A 20303-nucleotide genomic window follows, 5' to 3' on the forward strand; every position below is an offset into this window, starting at 1 on the left:
AGCAGTTCAAGAACGGACCTATTGCATCGAGCCTGTTCGAGCCAAATGAATTGCATTTGCACCCCAATCTTACTATTCTCCAAACTACTCATCACACAATGCTTAGTGGCAGGATTTTTGTGCTCACATCCTACCGCCTTCTCTCCCTACAACGTAATAGCCGTTATGCAACAGAAATTGACTCATCGGTTTTGCGATTGTACTCCTGCGCACAGCCGTCAAGCTCTCGATCACAGCTGGAGCCTTCACCGACTTCGGCATTCGTCCCCAGTATTGTTGTAAATTCAAACAGAATCGCCCGTCTCGATGGTCTTGCAATAGATGCGACTTTCGAAGCCATATTCTCAACTCCTAATTTGTCTCACGCGGCACACTGACCCCTCACCTCAGGCTCCGGTATCCAAACGGCGTTACTGAGCGCGTCCGTCGAGAACTATCCGTGGGCTGATCTCCATCATCGGACGTAGCTACAGTCGCACCCGCCCCGCCATGCAGTGCGTTCTGCGTGCTGCTGATCTAGTACATCCGTGCAGGACAGCTCGACCCGTCGTTCTACCATTGATTCTGATCCCGCGAGCATCACGGCGGCCATGGACGAGATCAACAGCCCGCGTTCCGACCTGTGCCCCGTCGCGAGTTGCCCCACGGCGAGTCCTCCTCTTGGACGCGGACTCCGTCCTCCTGCATCCCTCCGTTCCTCCAGCTTTGCAACCGCGCGGAGCTTGTCGGGTAAGTGGGCTCGATATGGTTCTCGCGTGGCGATAATTAATTGTCGCCAGGGATTAGCGCCCGCGGTCGATCGAGTCACGCCTCCGTCTCGCATTCGAGCTCTCCACACTCACGACCGTCACCTGCGGCGTCCTGCCACCAGGCTTGTCGTGCACGCTTTGTCTTGGATCCCTCCTCTTCCTTGTTCTCTCTTGTCTTTCAGCTACCCAACGCGCCTCCTCAGCACCTCCCGCCATGGCAGAGGTTCTCCCACATAGCCCGATGCCCCACGGCGCGACCTTTGGCAGCGCCCCCCGTCCTCGACGCCCAAGCGAGGCCCGCCCTCTCCCCCCTTCTGCCCCCAACTCGCAGCCCGGAACACCAAATCGCATCAACAAAGCACTTCCCGCCGTCCCACAGTCATCTAAAAAGCCAAATGCAGCGGCGACGAGGTCCAAGACGTCCTTCCCCACACGCCGCCCTACGAGCCCCGACGTCGAGACGATGATCGCAAAGACACCGCGCCCGCGACGCCAGAGCTCCGCAACTTTTCACCAGCTGCCTGGCGGTGGCATCGGTATGGCTAGTGGGACGCGTTCGCGCACGAACTCGTCGGCAGTCGTGCCGTCAAGCTGGCGCGGCGCGAAGACGAACCCCAAGCAGGATACTGGAGCGCCACTTGAGGAGAGCGAGCCGGTGGGTTCGGACTTGCTAGAGAAGGCGGAGGAGAGCGAGGAGGAGGACGGCGGGAGCGAGTCCGACTCGAGTATCGACATCCACACTCCTTTGCCGTGAGTCTGATGTTTTGCCTGGCTGCAGCCCCCGCTGACGGTGCGATGGGGCAGACACCTTATGTTCCGCGACGGTCTGCTCTCCCCACGCTCCAAGCTGCTTCCTGGCGGTGGTTCGGCGACGCTGTCGATGTACTTGGACAACGACGAGCAGCCTGCCACAGGGATCCGCGCGAACAGCGTCCTAAGTCTGGTTTCGACCTGTGCGTACTTGCTCTCTCGTTCCACGCACTTCACTTTAGCTCAATCTCTCCGTCGGTGTTTCTGGCAGCTGGCAGCACTATGACCAAGTCGGGGGTGCACCGAGACCCGCGTGACACGCAGCGGAGAAGAGTCCGGCACCGTGACCAGCAGCTCTTGCGGGCGGGGATGGGTTTGACGACGGGACTTGGTTGGAGTGACAGGTGTGTACTGTTGTGGGGCCCACGTCCGCGCGCGATCCGCAGAACTGACCCCTCGGTGCAGCGAGGACGAAGACGCGCCGTCGCTCCTCACTCGCCGGCTCATCAACACCAACCTCGCACGCCAGCCGTCGGCGAGCGCGTCCCGCCCGTCATCCAAGCTATCCAAGTCGTCTTCCGTCGGCCATCTCCCCCATGCCCCGACCTCGTACTCGCCCGTGCCCCGCTCCGGCGCGCGTACAGTCGCCCGCTCGGCCTCCCAGACCTTCTCCTCGCGTCTGAGCATCGTTGAGACGGAGAGCATCACGTCGATCGACCTCCCGTCCCGCCCCCGCTCACAGTCGAATGCCTCCGCGTCCTCGCTCATCTCTTCAGCCTCCCGCGACTCGAGCAGCGCCCCCCACTCTGTGGCGTCCTCGCAGAACGCGCCCTCCGTCTCCGCTTCCGTCCGCTCTGCGACTTCGGTCCCGCGTCCGCTCCGCCTTCCGCAGACCGCGGGCAAGCAGGGCACGGTTGCAAGCGGCCACTCCGTCACCCGCTCAACATCCGCCATCGCCCTTTCCGCGACGGCAGCTGCCTCTGCGACCGCTTTCGTCTCCCCGTCGGCGTCCACGGCCACGACCAAGCCGGCTCCCATTGCCAAAGCCGCCGCCGCTGCCCCATCAGCCCGCACGCGATCACGCACACACTCGAACCCCGGTCCCCGCCCGATGCACTCGCTCGTCACCGGCGTCCCCCGCCCGGCCGCCTCCAAGGCCATCTCTCCCCGGGCTCTCCAGTCCGCCGTCATGGCTCCCGTGCGCTCCGCCGCGCCTTCCTCCGGCACGTCCACGCCGGCCCCCACGTCCGCATGCGGGCCCGGCGATTTCCCCCTGCCCCCGACCAGTACGCCAGCGGGCTCGTTTTCGCCCCTCTTCGCAGGGGTCGTCCGCCCGAACCCGATGGTGAACATCAACTTGCGCACGATGGCGTCGTCGCCGTCGCCGATGTCTTCGGTTGCATCGCCGCTGGCTTCGAGCGTGGGCACGGGCGCGGGCGGGCGGGTGCTGAATACCGTCGGCGTCGGCAGGCGCCCACCGAGGACAGGCACGGGGATGGCGTACCGGAACAGCTCGTACTCGAGCATGTACGAGACGTCGCGCCTCGGCGGGCGCACATCCATCGCGTCGTAGGCAGTGAGCGGACTCGGAGCTCGGTCTGGATACCAGTGTAGATGTAGGTTTGGGGTCCAGTCGCTAGTCGTCGCCGGTGATGTTTCATGCTTTCCTCTTGCTTTCTTGCGCTCCCGAGTCGGTCCCTACACACACACACGCCCGTTTCCCTTCTTCTCCTCTCTGAATCTTCTAGATCAAGAACTTGTGCCGCGCAGTCGGTCTCGCATCTCACATCGCACGCCGTAACATACAACCCCCGATCGTTTTTCTTGCATCCTCGTTGCTCGCTCGCGTTCCGTATGCATATGCTGGCTGCTTCGCCCCGTTTCTTGCGCCTAGTTGGTTACTCTGCTGCTGTACGCGCGCGTCCTGTCGTTCACTCTATTTATCGCATTCTGCTTCACCCAACGGTCTCTCGATCGCCTGACCAAGCAAATGGAAACCGTGATGCAATCGTCCGACATTGCGTATTGAAGAAGGACCTTTGTGAATCTGGAAGTTGGAGCTCTGAGGCCGTGTCCCCAGCTGCTGCACATATCCCCCCGCGAGCGAATTCGCGTACTTTTCACCACTAGTGTGGCTTTCTGGAGCGGCTGTAGTCTTGAAAAGAGCAGAGCCATGTATTCGGCCCTCAGATGAAGCAACGACCTCATATTATATAGTCTTTGTATCCGATATGGTGTAGTGGCTAACATTATCGCCTCTCACGCGATAGCCCGGGGTTCGATTCCCCGTGTCGGAATTCATGATAATGGCTTCAGTTTTGCTATTTGAATCTTCAACCAAGTGTGGTCCCCTGGCCTATCGCGTTGAGAGGCAAATGATTGATCCAATCCTACCCGGCCGTCTATGAGAGTTGACGTTGAGTACTTGAGTGTGCCCGGTGCTGAGTGTTTTCTCCGTGACCGTGTGGCGTAGAGTCTAGACCCGCCTGGCCCGATGCTCTGTTTCTGTTCTATTCTTCGGTATTGCTGTATGGACTAGTACTTACTGCTTTCGCAGGCCCGCAGGGCACGCTCTGCGCCGGCACACTGAACTCGAACAGAGGGCTGGGTAGGAGCCTGCTTCGACCCCACACAGCCTAGTTTCCTTGTCCCCTTTCTCTCTCAGTCCGTCCGTCGCCCGTTCGCCCGTGCCCATCGCCCCAACATCGTTCGTCCGCCCGATAGCCGCCGCCCGTCTCTCTCGTCTCTCTCTACTCTCTAGCTTGTCACTTCATCTCTCGACGACTCTACGCGACTTGGGACGACAACTCTAACACCGTGCACATCGGAGTGCGACTCGGATATGGATATTATGGAAGACAAGGCAGGCTTTGTACGAGCACTAGAGGCTCCCCTTGTCCCAATCAGGATGATATCGTCGTCCGCTCGGCGAGCTGTGAGGTACAATGACGTCTATATTGGAGACGGTACACAAACGATACTTAAGTATATATGTGCGAGTATAATGCCTGTCAACTGCGGCCCAGAACACATGTATTACCCAAAGTTACTCTACTATGCACGAAACGACCGAGATGCCGACGGTCCTCTATAACCACAGCGTCCAATGTCCAAGACGAGATCATGACAGGTCGTTAGCACAACTCCCACATCTTCACGGAGTCGACGACCATGGCGCGGTCGTCGACGTTCTGAGGCCACGTCGCGTACCAGTCCGACTGCTTCTTCGCAAAGTCCGTCGTCGCCGCTGAGAGGAACGCGCCGCACGGGTGAGCAGCCAGCCAAGAAAAGCAAGAGCGCGCGGGAGGACTCACTGAGCGACCCGTCGAGCCACGGCTTCCCGCCCGCGCCGTCCGGGAACCAGCCGTTCGTGCCGCCGACGGCGACGTTCATGATCAGGTAGAAGCGCTGGTCGAACGGCGCGACGTTCTTCGTCCCGTTCGACCACGGGTTCGGCGTCTGGATGAAGTCCGTCCCGTTCTGGACGACGGTGGGGAAGCCGCCGCGCTGGAAGAACGGCTCGTTGAACTTGAGGTTGAGCATGTACGTGAGCCGCGAGTCGACGTAGATCCGCAGGAAGCGGTCGTTCCACTCGAGCGCGTACGTGTGGAAGCCGTCCGCGAACGTCTTCCGCCGGTTCGTCCACCACCCGAACGTCTTGCTCACCCCGTTCAGCCACGAGAACGGGCCCCAGTTGAGCGAGCCGCGGACGTAGTCGACGCCCCTGAACACGCGCGCGCGTCAGCGGCGGGGCGAGGGGAACGCGTGGAACACAGAAGACTCACTGTGCAGGGTACTCGGGCCCGTTCCCGCGCGCCTCCATGATGTCGATCTCGCCCGAGCGCGGCCACGGCCCGTACGCGTCGTCGACGGGGAGCATCCACAGCGCGGGCCAGAGCCAGTCCCCGCGCGGGAGCTTGGCGGAGATCTCGACGCGGCCGTACTTGATCGCGTGGTGGCCGAGGGTGTTGATCCGCGCGCTCATGACCGGGGGGATGACCGTCTCCGCGGTCGCGTTCGACACCGCGCCGCAGTTCGTCGCGTTCGCGTCCGTGCAGCCCGTCAGGTTGAACGTGAACGGCGGGCTGCCGAGCACGTTGTCGTACCCGATCACGTCCGAGGTGAGCGTGGGGACGAGGAAGAGCTTCCCGTCCTGGACGAAGGAGTTGTTCGACGAGGCGGTGGTCATCTCGAACTCCTGGTTGCTGCGTGCACAGCGTGCCGCCTGTCAGCGCTCGTGTCGCAGGTGGGGGTAGCGCGCGCACGTACCCAAAGCCGCTCATCGTCACCTCGTGGTTCCATGTGTTCGCGGTGTCGAAGGTGTCGAAGGTGTCCTCCATCACGAGACACAGGTTCCCGAGCCGTTCCGTCGACTTCCAGGTGAAGAAGCACCGCACCGCACCGCCCGCGATCCCGAGGAAGGCGATGAAGTAGACGAGGACGTTCGAGAGCCCGAGGCGCTTGTCTTTGTTGGCCAGCCACGGCTTCTCGATGGGGCCCGTGAGCATGGTCGAACGCATCGGCTTCTTGGGACCCTGGACGGCCATCGACAGCCGCGAGGGCTCACGCGTGCGGTTCATCCCTGGGCGCATGGGGCGCGGGGCCATCGTCGAGAAGCGCTTCGAGTTGGGGGTGCCTGGGGGCGACGGCATGTCTGGGGCGTCGCCGAATGTGGACTTGCGGAGGATGGACTGGACGGAGACATGGCTGTCGTGGCGGCGGAAGGGAGGTTGGTCTGCGAATCCACTGAAGCTGACGACGCTGGAGGGCTTGGAGGCGTCGGGTGTCTGGAAGGGATCACGGGATACGTCGGGGGGTGGTTCGGAGACGGTGGGATTCGGGCGACGCTGGATGGTGAGCGGGGCAGAGGGAGCACCAGAGGTGGATGTGCGAGGAGAGGAGTCGGTGGAGGTGGAGGGGGATTTGGGATCCGACATGGTGGGCCCGAGGGTGCGGCTGAGGAAGCCAGGGGAGATTTCGCAGTATATCTACCCAGGCGAGTTGAGGAGATCCCCGGTCCGCCGGAAGACGTCCGGATGATACTTGAAAAATCGGTTCCGACCAAGACAGCAGTTGCCCAGGGACACGCGCTAGCGTCCCGAATAACGCTGCAGACGCGATACTGCCGGGGACCTGGGACACGTTGTCGAGGTGACGCCGAGGCGCTACAGATACACTCCTTCTGTCAAACAAATGGCGACTGTCGGACAAATTGAGCTCACCGGTTCCAGCGCCTACATACCACCTCATCGACGCCGAAGAAGGAATGCCCTGCAGTCCTGCATCTAACACACGAGGAGGGCGCATGATTGCCATAAGGCGAACCTGGGCGACCGTCTCAGGACAGCAGGGCGGCTTGAGATGGGATCCGAGCATCGTGGAGCGCCAGCGGCCGTCGTGCGCAACTACCCAGGCTCACTCGGCTGGCGATAGGGAGTGATCGTCCCGGAAGGCAATGACAGCTGCCACTCAAACACCTGGCGCTCATGTGAAGGGGCTTTCCTCCTCGCTGACCAGTGTAGAAGTACGCAAATATCTGAGTAAGCCACCTCCGCGTCCCAGTGACAAGAGTGCGACTCACCAACAGTCCGGCCCGACTCCAACGTGCATTGCTGTGTAGTATAAAAGTTGGAAGGTGGATTCAAGAGCATGAGATTTGTTATTGGCTGAAGCGTGGGCCCCGGTGAACGCGGTCAAGAGTCGACTTGCCTCAAGCTCAAGTCGATCATGATGAGCTGGCCGGCCTGCCGGTCCGCCCGAGCGCCCGCTGCCAGCCCGTCCATGAGAGGCGTCCTCTTCTTGTTCCACAATGTGCACTATTGATGCACTCAGTGCGAACGGACGGAAATCCTAGAGGAGTCGAATCGCGGAAATGACCTTCCAAAATTGTGGATGCAGTAAGATATGTCGTCATACTGTTGTCGTGAAAGTTGACCCTTGAATACCGTCCTTCTTTCTCAGGGTTGACGGGGTCTGTCATGGGAAACAACGATGGCGTGACGAAGGCCTGGTTACTCCCCGAGTCCCGATGACATCTTCCAAGACTCGTCCGCGCGACAGAAACGAGTGGCGAAGTCCACAAGGCTCACGTCAGTAGCGTTCTCCAAATATTGCAGTGACCTTAGAGGTCGTGCAAGTTCCATATTTTATCATCGGGAGAACAGGGTAGGAATCAGGTGCGGTTTTTGCTCTTCAATCACGAGAGCTCTGTGTTCGAAACGCTCTCAAGGTTGTGAGGTCACTACGCGAACAGGGCCGCAGTAATTTGAAGGCATGCCGTTGCGTGCAAGTCGTCCATTCATCCTGTCTCATGATGCTTATCGTGCATGCCAGGGTTTTCCGAGCTCTCAGGAATTGAGGATGAACATCCTTACCAGCCAGTCGCCGGTCGCTCAATTCCCACTGTCACGGCCAAAACGCGCCTCCGCCAACTTCCGTCCTCACACGCCCGAAATTGCACCGCGCCGTTTCACCTCCGGCCCTCCCCCACAATCGCATCCTTCAAACTCTGCACAAGGCCGCCCGAGGACAGATGGTCCCAATTATAACGTTGTCGAGCGCGGCGCGCGCAGTGGGAGCAGCAACCGCAATCGCCGCGTTTACTCCAGGGTTTTGAGGATGTTCTGCGCCTCGCTCGAGGAGGCGCCAGACTATCTCTACGAGAATCGCGTATGCCGCAGAAGAGATTGGAGTCGGCATCGTTGCTGCGCTCCGCGCCCACTTTTCCTCCGCGGATGTGATCAGGCCGTGCGCGGTGCTCTACACCGTCTCCGACGGCACTCGGTGGAAGTCGCGTCCACAGCGCCCACGCGCGCGCGCCATCCCATTCGGTGTCTGTGTGGAGCCATGATCCCGAAGTAGTGCAAGCACGCAAGCAAATGCCCGCACATCGACGAACGTTCTCTGCGCGAGGCGTGCCGTATCGCGCGCCGCCGGGGCGCGCGCGAGGTACGCCACCCGTTCATAACCGCGGCCGCTGACAGCGCGCAGGTGCGGCGCGGCGCGAGGCAGCCAAGCGTCACCCACGCCCCCGAGTCCCCGTCGACGTCGGCCTCGCGCCCAGCCGGCGACCAGGCCGCGGGCGACCCTCCCGAGCGATCGCCGCCGCGGCCCACGCTTGCCCTGCGCCTCATGAAGACCACCGTCCAGTGCCGAGACCTGCGCGCGGCACAGCGCACGGCTCCGTGCCGCGCGCGAAACGCCACTGGTGCGTCTCGATGGGGGCCACCATCGCGCGCGGAGGAGACGCGGGACGACCCGCGCGAGGGGTCAGGGAAGTCACGGCCGCGCTGACGGCGACTCCGTCCAGGGTCCGCCGCGCAGCCTTGAGACGCCAGGAGGGCGTGTTCCTCGGCATTGGTATCGTCGCTGGGCGCTGAGCCATGGACGCCGAGTCTCGATTTGTGCGTGCGCGGAGCGACGGCGTCATGGCGTCCGTCGTGCGTGCTTCTGCGCCCCACTGGTCGGCGAGTCGTCGCGCGCCGCCAGGCTCGAGCTCGCCCAGCCTCGGCCGCGGAGCTTCACGAACGCCGAGGACGGCGAGGTGAATAAGCAGATTAGTGTAGTCCGCGCGGCCGAGTTTATCCAGGCTCGGAGCGGGAGTGGGAGAAGAGGGGCAAACGGATTGTCGTATCATCCGTGGAGTCGAGGCGGGCGAGAATCGGCGGAGGCACATATTTTACACTCTATTGTAGAACGCGGGTATGTACTCGAGAGACAATCCACAGAGAACGTCGAACCGGGATAATCAACAGCGTACAAAGCTACCAAGTGTGTTAGACAGAACCGTACCTTCAAATGGTTCGTACGCGGCACAAGATAGGGTGTATGGATCTCAAAGTCGCGTCGGCGGATGGTGAGTGTACGTAGCGGGGCGGGAGTGTCCGATAAGGAAAGGAAGCTACAGGCGGGATTTGGAACCTAGCAGGAACATGGGTGAACTCGAGCCGAGTATGAATGCCGGTCGCCTGTCGCCGACTGACTGGAAAGAGGACAAAGAGCGGCTGCGCACAGCCCTGGAAGGAGTCACATATTTTACACTCTACTCTAAAACGCGGGTATGTGCTCGAAAGCGTCTAAAGGGTACGCCAAAGCGGATAATCAACAGTGTACATAGCTACCAAGAGTATTAGACAGAACCGTATTTATAATCCATGAGATAGAAAGGATGGGAAGTCGTATGCGGCACAAGGGAGGGTGTATGGATCTCAGACTCGCGTCGGTGAATGGCAAGTGTACGTAGGGGGGCGGGAGTGTCCATCGTCCGGTGAGAAAAGGAAGCCATAGGTGACGTAGGTGAACTCGAGCCGAGTATGATATATGAAGGCCGGTCGCCTGTCGCCGACGGAGAAGAGAGAACCAAGAGCGGCTGCTGCGGGGGCAGCCCTACATAGGATGAATCGATGACCATCAGGGAAAGTGTTCTATAGGGGGACGTGAAAGTGACACATGCGACGTCGGCGACGCGCGGTAGCAGGATAAGGAGCGGGGCGGCGCAAGGAGACCTGGATACAAACATCACCTCTCAAAGTCCAAACGTCCAAGAAGCATACGTATACAGCGCCTCGACGGGGGCGTGTCATCAAAAGTGCACAGGCCCGAGCCCATTTATCACGTTCGCGGAGAGCGCCTAGCAGCGCTGCCACATCTTGACAGAGTCGACGACCATCGCACGGTCCGCGATGTTCTTCGGCCACGTCTCATACCAGGTGTCCTGGGAGTACGCAAAGTCCGCCATGGCAGCTGCAGATTGATATGCGGTGAGCTCGGCGATGCCTCCTGTCGAGAAGCAGATGGTGGGTACGCACTCAGAGAATGGTCGAGCCACGGCTTCGTGCCGGCGCCGTCGGGGAACCACCCGCTCGTGCCGCCGACGGCGACGTCGAGGATGAGGTAGAACGGGCGGTCGAACGGCGCGACGTTCTTCGTCCCGGTCGCCCACGGGTTCGGCGTCTGGATGAAGTCCGTCCCGTTCTGGACGACGGGCGGGAAGTCGCCGCGCTGGAAGAAGGGCTCGTTGAACTTGAGGTAGAGCGTGTACGTGAGCCGGGAGTCGACGTAGAGACGGATGAAGTCCGGGCTCCACTCCATCGCGAACGTGTGGAAGCCGTCCGCGAATGTCTGCCGCCGGTTCGTCCACCACCCGAACGTCTTGCTCACCGCGTTCAGCCACGTGAACGGTCCCCACTGCAGCGAGCCGCGCACGTAGTCGACGCCCCTGTGGAGTAGGTTAGCACCGCGCGAACCCAAACGGATCCACGAGTGGACTCACTGGGCAGGGTACTCCGGCGGGTTCCCGCGAGACTGCGCGATGTCGATCTCCCCGGACGCGGGCCACGCGCCGTACGTCTCCTCGAGCGGGAGCATCCAGATGGACGGCCAGATCCAGTCCCCGCGCGGCATCTTCGCGACGACCTCGACCTTGCCATAGGTGATCGCGTGGCTGCGCTTGGTGGAGATACGCGCGCTCATGACCGGGTTGATGACCGTGCCCGCGGTGATGTTCGAGACCGCGCCGCAGCCGTTCGTGGTGTTGACGGAGGTGCAGCCCGTGATGTTGTACGTGAACCCATCGCGGACCGCGGCCTCGCCGATGACGTCAGAAGTGAGGGTCGGGACGAGATAGAGCTTGCCGTCCTGGACAAAGGAGTTGTTCGGCGAGTTGGTCGTCATCTCGAACTCCCCGTTACTGCAAAGCGAGCCTATCAGCATCGACGGTTCGTACAGCGCATGCCAGAACTCACCCAAAACCGCTCATGTCGACCTCCTGGAACCACGTGAAGCCGGTGTCGAACGTGTTAAAGTCGTCGTCCATGACCAGACACAGGTCGCCGATGCGCGGGGTCTGCACCCACGCAAAGTACACGCGGAGCGCGCCGCCGACGACGCCGAGAAACGCGACGATGACGGTGATCCAGTACGAGAGCCGGCCGTACGTGTCCTTGTCCGTCAGCCACGGCTTCGGGATCTCGCTCGTGAGCATGTTCGAGCGCATGCGCTTCGCCGCGCGCGCCGCCACCGCCGACCCGTCCGAGCCCTCCGGGGACATCATGGTCGCGCGCCGCGGCATCGCGGGCGGGGACATGAACGAGCTCCGCGCGTACGCGTTCACCGAGCTCCGGCGCGAGCGCGTCGCCATGCGCGGGCCCTCGCGGATCGTCACATGCAGATCCGTCGACGACGACTGGCCGGACGCGCCGGTGTGGGGGCGCGAGGGGGTCGCGGCGCCGCTGTGGGTGGCCGGGAAGGTGAAGTACGGAGCGGAGGGCTGCGAGCCCTGGAGGTTCTGCTCCGAGCTGAAGTTGCGGACGCTCGCGGGCGGGGAGAACGGGTTGACGTTGCTCACGCCCGAGCGCGGGGTGGCCGGGACGGAGGCGTCGGGCGTCCGGAATGGGTCCGCACGGATGGCGTTGATGTCGTCCTGGCTGAAGAGTGGCCGCGGAGGCTGCAGCGGGCGCTGGCGGTTGGAGCCCATCGTGGTCGACGGCACGGGGGGGATCGTCGGGTCGTCCTGAGCAGAGGAGAGCTGCTCTGCGGAGGAGTAGACGGAGGCCGAGGTGGAGGGAGCGAGACGGTCGGCCATGTTGCAACGGGTAGATGGAGCCTCACGCGGGACTAGTGAGGAGCGTTGCGGGCGGTGAAGGCGGTTTGAAGGCGGAAGGGTACCTCACAGAGGAGGCTTCGCGATGGGCCCTTAAGAGGTTTTGTATGTGCGAGAGCGAGCCCGACTAGGGGAGCCTGCACGCCCGGTTCTCCGTACGCCGTCTTCCACGCTCCTGGCGAAGCTCTAACGCCGCGACAGCAGGAATGCTTCGGTCGTTCAACGTTCAACAGTCTAGGGCTGTTTGATCTGGCAGGGAACAGGGCAAGAGGCCGCCGCCGGTTCGACCCATCGTTCCTGGAATTTTGGCAGTGCTTCGAGCGGACTCGGCAGTGGAAGAATCGCCCCAACGCGAGTGCGTCGGCCTGGACCTTTGGTATCTGAATGCGAGATACAAAGCCTACGGGAGTGTGAGAGAAGAACGAGCGTACAGCCTGCCGTACACACCCGATCTTCTCGTACTGTCCATGTACTCTGGCCGCTGCCCCAGTGGGCCCGGTGGGCCAATCGGAGAAAGATTCGCGTTCGGTCAACGGCGGAAAAGCGGAGTTTGCAGCGGGCGCTCATATGACGCGGCTGCTGTGGCATGTCAGCCCCGCGGAGATTGGCGGAGAACAAATCCACCGACGCCATGTCATGTCTTGTCATGTCTGATGCACTTGAGACCGAATAAGTTATCTAGAAGGCGCGCAATCGTCAATCGTCTCATCATGACAGAGAAAGAAGATGGTTTACCTCACCTTCGAAGAAATACCACCACAAGGGCTGATTTCATAAATTCAGGGGGATGGCCGTGCTTCGAAGCTTCCTCGCACACGTTGACGACTTCGTGCGCACTTCGGGGGAGCCGGGTCTGGGTTGACCCGCGAATCACCGACAATGCGTGAGATGGCGTCGGGGCTCAGCGGAAGGGTACTCACGGTTTGTTTGCTGATACAAATGTGCACAGCGATCCCCTCAGGTCTACATTGAGCGCATACATATGGTCGTAGTTGCCGTATCCGACGAACGAAAAGCACAGAGATCTATGGCGGGCGCCGTCGGGGGCTGGGAGGTGCTGGGCGCTGGGCTGTGCAGCGCTGGGCAATTGGGTCTGGCCGGGTCTCTGCACGGGAGCTGAGATGGCAGCCCTGCACCGATTCTTTCCGTCCCGAATACGCCCCTGGTGGCATGCGATGAGGCACAGGCAACGCGCGCGGAACGAGTCTACCACGTACCGCCAGGTACAACGTTCACAGCGGCTCCGGTGCAGACGAATTTTCGCGTACTAGAACGTGCCTGCCGGGATGATTTGAGTCGAGCTCTGCTGAGGGCAGTCAAAGAAAGCCTGAGATCTCCAGTTGCAGGAAGTTTGCAAAGACACATCTATGGTGCAAGCTGGGATCAAAGTGCGGCGAGGCAAGGCGGGAAGGGAATGTACCGCGGAGCGACATTGAGGCCCCGCCTGAGAATTATGTTCGGAGATCAAAAGTCGCAGAGCGACAGTGATTCGGGGTTTCAACGATATGTGCTGGGCGCCAATCATTTTCACCAGCCGCGACTTAGACTCAGCAACGACCTTGACTGCCTTTGGGAAATAAAGTGAGGGCTGTTTTTCTTTGATTACTGAATGCTCTACGGCAAAGAACAGCACTTTCATGAAACACGACTTCATCGGGCAATATTTGGACGGTCTCGGAGATACTAAAACGTCAGAACGCATACCAGGAACTACTGCCTCCGCTCAACTGTACAAAGTGTGAATGTGGTTCCCCTTCCGTTTTCTCCAGGTCCGGTCGAAGCGGGCGACGGTGTGCGCCACGAAGGTGCGCAAGCGCACGTGTTGACGCCACGTCATGAAAAGTTTCTCATGTTCGCTCATGCTCGAACAACGTACACGCGTCAAAGCAGTCTCGGTGAGACGTGTGTAAACCGGGTTCGTCTTCGCGATTTCCCGTTGTGTGCTCTGTGTTCTTGACGAGGCTCATGTTCCTACGCAGACGCACTTCTGCATCGCCCACGATGACAACTCGCCGTGGGAATCGGACCAATGGATATGGTCGAGGCAGCACCGAGGCCGCTCTTGCTTCTCGGTGAGTGCCGCCTCGCCTCGTCCTGCCCATGTCCACCAAAAGGCCGATTGAACTGATTGACACAAATCCGCCAACGGCTCCGGTCTCGGAACGACAGCCTCGAGGAGCTCCATCGCCTTCTATACAGGCACCCGCGTCCCAACACCGGTCCTCTGAATAGCATAAGGCACCCGACCAAGTACTACGCGACCTGACACCACCACGCCGGCTTGGCCCCTCCCATACATGGAAATGCACGCTCAGGACCACGACGGCTGCGAAGTTAGGTTCAGCTAGTGGTCCTGACGGACATACGCTGTCATCATCAATAGGAAGAACCTTCACGAAGACCGTTCGGACACCGATGTCGAAAGATCGCTTCTGCTCGCGCTCTGGAATCGCGCGAGATGGCCGTCTGGCTCCTATAAGGTGACGGTGCACAACTTGGCGCTCGTCTTCATCCACCGGGCCCGCGGACCACCTTCCACGCTCGCACCTCGTCATCGTTCTTCCCCAGGATGGACTACGACGCCTATGACGCCCTCTTGCATCATATATTCAAGCAGGTGCGTCTTCTTCCTTCTCTACACTATTCCCTGCTCTTCTCTGACGGTGAATTGCGTCTGGTAGACGCAAGGGGATGCTTGGTTCAAGCCGTCGGAGGAAAACGTCCACGCGGGTGTTTGCCTCCGGGTCGACAATGGCTTCTTCCGCGTCTTCCCGTACGAGAACGAGCATCTCGAACCCTTCGAGGCAGCCATCAGGGTCCTCAATCCAGTCGTCGCCGTGAAGGTCAGGAGTGCCGCTATCCACGCTGCGCTCTCCGCCTTGTCAGTCATCCCCCATCACGGCTGCACGACATGGTCGCTCACCAACACTTCTTCACAGGAAGGAAGATGCGGACTGCATCTTCGTTGACAACGACACACGTATCCAAATCGTGGAGACAATGGCATACCTTCCTCGGGCGGATAAAGAGCAGTGTGCCGCCTTCATCGTGAGTTTCTTCGCATCTATCAGTCCCCATCGCTGACCTGCCAACCCCCCACGCCCCCCAGCGTGACGAGCGCGTCATGGTCGTTTGGACGTATGACTTGGACAGCATCATCCCCACGTGCCGCGACTTCGAAGAGAAGCTCATCAAGCTCGTTTGGAACCGCCGGTCCGCCATTACTTCCGTTGTGGGCTCTCTAGCTGCGTCGGAGCTTGGCTCAGGTTCCGACGTGAACCTCAACGAGAAACGCGCGAACAAGGAGGAGGTCGTGCCTGCACCCAAGGAGAAGGGCGCGGCCCCGAAGAAGCGCACATGCGGCATCTTCGGAGGATACTGGAAGGCTGACGCCAGCGACCTCGAGAACGCCGCCGAGGGGCCTTCGCCGCGACCGACGCGACTCTTCGCCCCTGTCTACTGCGGCCTGGGCGCCGGGTTGTCCCTTTGTGCGTCGTCCTCGTCCACGCCTGTCTTTATTTCGGCGCACTCACACGGGCCGTGCAGTCTTCGTGGGTAGTGGCGCGAGCGTGTTGCTCGAAGAGTCGATTTTGGACGGCCAATGGGCCCGCTTTGCGCTCCTCGTGACCGTGCCGTTCCTGTTTTGCGTGTCGCTGGTGCGTGCTCACTCTAGACGTTCGCTCTACGCATGCGCCGAACACACGCATCATCCGCCTTGCAGTTTTTCTCGCTCATGATCGTCACGAACATCACCTATGTGTACGTCCACCCCTTCCGCCCCTGTGTCAGGAATACCTCACGAACTATATTTGTGCGTACTTGCAGCCTCGGGCCCGTCGCGCAGTTCCATGAGAACTCCAAGTACTATTCCGCCAAAGCCCCCGCGCCTAACAAGATCGTCGATGAGAACCTTCCTCACATGACCATCGAGATGCCGGTCTACAAGGAAAGCCTCTCGGAAACCATGTGCGTATCTCGGACCGCTCCTCCCGTTATACCCGTTAGCGCCCCCTCTAGTTCAAGCCAAGTGCGGCGTCCTGGGGAGGCGGTGTGTCGATCACACATGACGCCCCCGCGAGTGTCTCAGCGTACCGGCGGCGCACATACCGCCTTTGCCTTTTGGCTCGCGCACCCATGATCCGAGGCTAGTGTGGCTGACGCCGACCCCACAGCGCGCCCTCGGTGTACTCGCTCAAGAAGGCGATGCAAACCTACGCCCGCCAGGGCGGCACCTCCTCCATCCTCGTGCACGACGACGGGCTCCAGCTGCTCTCTGAGGACGACCGCAAGGCGCGCATCGCCTTCTACGCGGACCACAACATCGGCTGGGTCGCGCGCCCGCCGCACTCCGGCGCGGCCGACGGCTACAAGCGCGCCGGCCGCTTCAAGAAGGCGTCGAACATGAACTACGGCCTCGCGCTCTCGCTCAAGATGGAGGCGCACATCGCCGCGCTCGAGGCGTCCGGCGCCGCATTCGCGGAGGACGGCGAGGAGTCGCTCGAGGAGCGCGCGCTCGCGCTCGCGGTCGAGGAGACGTTCGAGGAGAGCGGGCAGCGCTGGCGGCCGTGGGCGTGCAACGCGCGGCCGCTCCGCGTGGGCGAGATCATCCTCATCGTCGACTCGGACACGATCGTCCCCGAGGATTGCCTGCGCGACGCCGCGCGCGAGTTCGCGGAGTGCCCCGAGGTGGCGATCATCCAGCACGAGTCGGACGTGATGCAGGTCGCGCACCACTACTTCGAGAACGGGATCACGCACTTCACGCGGCGCATCAACCGGTGCATCTCGATGTGCTGCGCGAACGGGGAGGTCGCGCCGTTCGTCGGGCACAACGCGTTCCTCCGGTGGGCGGCGCTGCAGGACGCGGCGTTCATCGACGAGGCGGACGGGAAGAAGAAGATCTGGTCCGAGTCGAACGTGTCGGAGGACTTCGATATGGCGCTGAGGCTCATGCTGCGCGGCTTCGTCATGCGCTGGGCGACGTACTCCAATCGCGGCTTCAAGGAGGGCGTGTCTCTGACGTGCGACGACGAGCTTAACCGCTGGCAGAAGTACTCGTATGGTGAGTGGTTCGGCGTCGCTCATGCGCGGAACGAGTGCTGACGCAGTCGTAGGATGCAACGAGTTGATCTTCAACCCCATCGTCCAGTGGTGGTACAAGGGCCCGATTACTAAGCAGCTTCGCACGTTCATGTGGTCGAACGCACCGGCGCATTACAAGATTGGAATGATGTCCTGTAAGTTACCGTCTTCCATGGCGAGAGGCACTGACTGAGATGGCATCGCAGATATGTTCTCATACTGTACGTGCTGCTTGATCGCTAGCGCCATCGGCTTTCTGACCGGGACTCTTAGACGCGCTGTCGGGCGCCTTCGTCCTGTCGCTCATGAACTACTTCCTGCTTGGATGGAACCTTCCGGTGAGACCGAGTTCAACGGCGCCCATGTGTTTCGCTGATTGCGCTCTCCAGGTTGACGGTTACTATGAGCACAGTTTCGAGATCTGGCTCGCCTGCACGGTCGTCTTCCCTGGTGCAGGGAACCTCGGCTTCACCATGCTCGAATACCGTCTCGGCAGCCGCCCCATTCTCGATGCCGTCATAGAGAACCTGACCTGGATCCCGTTCTTGTGAGCTCAGTTCCGCTGTCGCTCTCCGTCTCGACGCCTCGCTCACGCCTCGTCTCCGCCCAGCTTCTTCTTCTTCGGCGGGCTCAGCATCCATCTCTCGCAGGCGCTCCTCGCTCACCTGTTCTCCTACAACATCACGTGGGGCGCGACCAAGAAGGAGGTCGAGCGCTCGAACTTCTGGCAGGAGGTCCCGAAGATCGTCACGCGCTTCCGCGTCTCCCTCATCATCTGCATCGTCACCGCGGCCGCCATGATTATCCTCACGACGGACCTCATCCCCATCGGCTGGCGCATCTTCGGCTGGGACTGGGCGGTCATCGTGCCCCTCGCGTGCGTACCCATCTCCTCTCGACCCGCGAGCGTCTCGTCTGATATTGTCTGACGCGCAGCATCGTCGTTGGCTGCCACGTCCTCTACCCCGTGCTCTTAAACCCGTGGCTCATGATCTTCTCATACTGAGCCACCTCTCTCCGTCTCTCGTGCTTGAACATGTGGACACTGCGTCTTTTTCACCACTGGGTATATGATGTCGGACTAATTTGGGTTATCTGTCTTTGTTGCGCTTTCCTTTCTATCGACTCTCGAGGCGGTGTTTTGCACGTCTGTACTCTCGTTCTTGGACACCCGTGTCAAACCTCACGTAACCCTCAGCTTGTATGATCGCTCCCGTTTCTTGTATCGACTGTTGTATGAATCCTACTAGCGTGACCCCAAAGTTGAGAAATGGGAGCGCCCGCAAGATCAAACCATGAGAATCTCGACCATCCCTGCTGCGATAGTCTTCGGATTTTGTACACATTGGTAGTGTCATACGAAATCAGTGTGCAAAGTTTCAAAGGAAACTGGTACGTATTGCGCCCCCAGTGGACGAACCAGCCGCGGACCCTAGAGTTGAGAAATTTCGCCGAGGCTCAGTCACGGCGCGGGTCACGCAGCCGACATCAACTCCGCTCGGCTGGGCTGTCAGATACGTCCAGGGATGACAGCATCCTCCCCGACGGCAACGTCGGAGACTGAAATTCACTCACGTTCTGTGGCCGAAGTCACGCTTGAACTGACCCAAAGTGCGTTTTCGCCTCCCTCCCACAGATATCGTGCTGGAGAATTCGAATTGGGGCAGCCATGCTTCATCCAATGCCCCTCGCGCGGCTTCAACATAAGCGCAGGTCATGGGATCGTAGCTGACGGGTATCAAATCTTCGACTTTTCTCATTTGAGAGATGTTTGCGAAAGATCGGGCTTGTTTCTGCACGGAACGATGTCGTTCTTTTTGCAAACGAAAGTGAGAACATGTTACTACTAGCGTGTAAGTTTTTAACATTATTGGACGGGATCGCCATACCAGATTTTTCAACACTGGGGGCATTTCTCATCACTGGGGTCGGACTAGTATTTCGCGCCGAACGAGCGACGGAAACAACAAGGAACATGTCGAACGCACCTCTTTTCGGCCGGGTGCACAATGGCAAGGTTCCTGCGGCGCACACGCATATCAAACATAGGCTCCTTCTGCGACGTCGGCCGTGCCTGTGCGCAAGCAAAACGCTCGGCGTTATGTCTCCGGCTACGCGAACTCCCATGCGCAGGCGAGCATCGTCCCGCGACATTCGCGGAGCCGCGGAAGACACGGCAGTAGAATCTCGAGCACAATGGACCAGAATGTTCAATGGACCCGGGTGATGGGCCATGGCGCCGGCGGGTGCCTTGTCTTTTGGAGGCGGATCTCGGAGTTCGCAGACGGAGCGGGAGCTTGGCGGACGCGTCGGCCAGTGCCGGATTCCCGGTGTCACCGTCGACGCACTGGCCCTGGAAGGGAAGTAAGCACTCGTAAGCTGTGCCTCGCGAGGGCACTGGGAGATTAATCTCGAGACCGACGGGTGTGAACCCGTGGGAATTGACGATCTCTTTTGCCGCGCCGAAGGACGCGTCGATTACGTTGGAATGCATCGTGCGTACCTGAAGGCATGAAGGGCCGCGGCAGCCCAACAGTCAAACGGGGCAGGATGAATGACCGAGATAACCGGGGAGCTTGAGCCGTGCTTGCCAGCTCGGATGGCACTTTGAAGGCTGGTAGCTAACACGCCCGCCGGCCCCGAAGAGGAGCCAGCGCAGCTTCATCCTCCTACCGGTGAAACACGAAGTATCCGTACTATCTTGACGCACGGTGTCCGTCACCAAAACAGCTCAAAGCCAGTCGCGCTGCCCCTGAATGTTGAAGACTGGAAGTTACGCTGATGTTACGAAACAGACAATCCCGATTCCCCGATGCTCGTATCGATAGATAAGGAGGCCGCTCACGGTCGCTCGTGTAGGCCTGAGTGTCGGTAAAACGGTGGCTCGACGGCGGCGGTTAAAGCTGAAATGATTTCGGGCGCCAATAAATATTCGTGCGCCTCGCCATGACACGTGGCCGCCTTGTGTTGCCTTCAACGGCGACTCGCCGTGCCGTGTTCTCGCGCTTTGGCCTGTGAAGACCAACAAACGTTCGAACGAAGAAACGCTGAAGGCCCATTCACATCTGGCTTCTAAGATGCGCATCAGGCCCGACCGAACGGACTCCCAAGCTCTAGCCCGG

The 20303-nt window shown here is 60.5% G+C and overlaps 4 protein-coding genes and 1 non-coding gene across 5 annotated transcripts; 3 read left to right on the top strand and 2 right to left on the bottom strand.

Moving 5' to 3' along the window:
• Positions 1 to 963: 963 nt before the first annotated feature.
• On the top strand, positions 964 to 3072 carry BXZ73DRAFT_44548 (uncharacterized protein; the record flags this gene model as incomplete). Its single annotated transcript, XM_048019359.1, has 4 exons — positions 964 to 1499; positions 1554 to 1702; positions 1771 to 1903; positions 1965 to 3072. The coding sequence occupies 4 exons, from the start codon at positions 964 to 966 to the stop codon at positions 3070 to 3072; spliced, it is 1926 nt and encodes a 641-aa protein (XP_047879448.1).
• A 652-nt stretch (positions 3073 to 3724) lies between these two features.
• Positions 3725 to 3796, top strand: BXZ73DRAFT_t70. The gene has a single exon. It is a non-coding gene; the product is annotated as a tRNA-Glu (tRNA).
• Positions 3797 to 4633: 837 nt separating this feature from the next.
• On the bottom strand, positions 4634 to 6007 carry BXZ73DRAFT_44563 (concanavalin A-like lectin/glucanase; the record flags this gene model as incomplete). The annotated part of the gene is made up of 4 exons (XM_048019363.1): positions 4634 to 4746; positions 4814 to 5223; positions 5285 to 5704; positions 5769 to 6007. The coding sequence occupies 4 exons, from the start codon at positions 6005 to 6007 to the stop codon at positions 4634 to 4636; spliced, it is 1182 nt and encodes a 393-aa protein (XP_047879449.1).
• Positions 6008 to 10128: 4121 nt separating this feature from the next.
• Positions 10129 to 11481, bottom strand: BXZ73DRAFT_89191 (glycoside hydrolase family 16 protein; the record flags this gene model as incomplete). Its single annotated transcript, XM_048025196.1, has 4 exons — positions 10129 to 10241; positions 10307 to 10716; positions 10771 to 11187; positions 11243 to 11481. 4 exons carry the CDS (start codon positions 11479 to 11481, stop codon positions 10129 to 10131), a joined length of 1179 nt encoding a protein of 392 aa, XP_047879450.1.
• Positions 11482 to 14668: 3187 nt separating this feature from the next.
• BXZ73DRAFT_44594 (glycosyl transferase family group 2-domain-containing protein) lies at positions 14669 to 18187 on the top strand (the record flags this gene model as incomplete). Its single annotated transcript, XM_048019365.1, has 14 exons — positions 14669 to 14716; positions 14781 to 14980; positions 15039 to 15147; positions 15209 to 15587; positions 15646 to 15755; positions 15821 to 15858; positions 15925 to 16065; positions 16272 to 17161; positions 17214 to 17336; positions 17388 to 17402; positions 17455 to 17519; positions 17571 to 17728; positions 17792 to 18058; positions 18118 to 18187. The coding sequence occupies 14 exons, from the start codon at positions 14669 to 14671 to the stop codon at positions 18185 to 18187; spliced, it is 2613 nt and encodes an 870-aa protein (XP_047879451.1).
• Positions 18188 to 20303: the final 2116 nt, after the last annotated feature.

The sequence above is a fragment of the Epithele typhae genome (assembly GCF_022376455.1).
Source record: "Epithele typhae strain CBS 203.58 chromosome Unknown BXZ73scaffold_14, whole genome shotgun sequence".
NCBI classification, from domain to species: Eukaryota; Fungi; Basidiomycota; class Agaricomycetes; order Polyporales; family Epitheliaceae; genus Epithele; species Epithele typhae.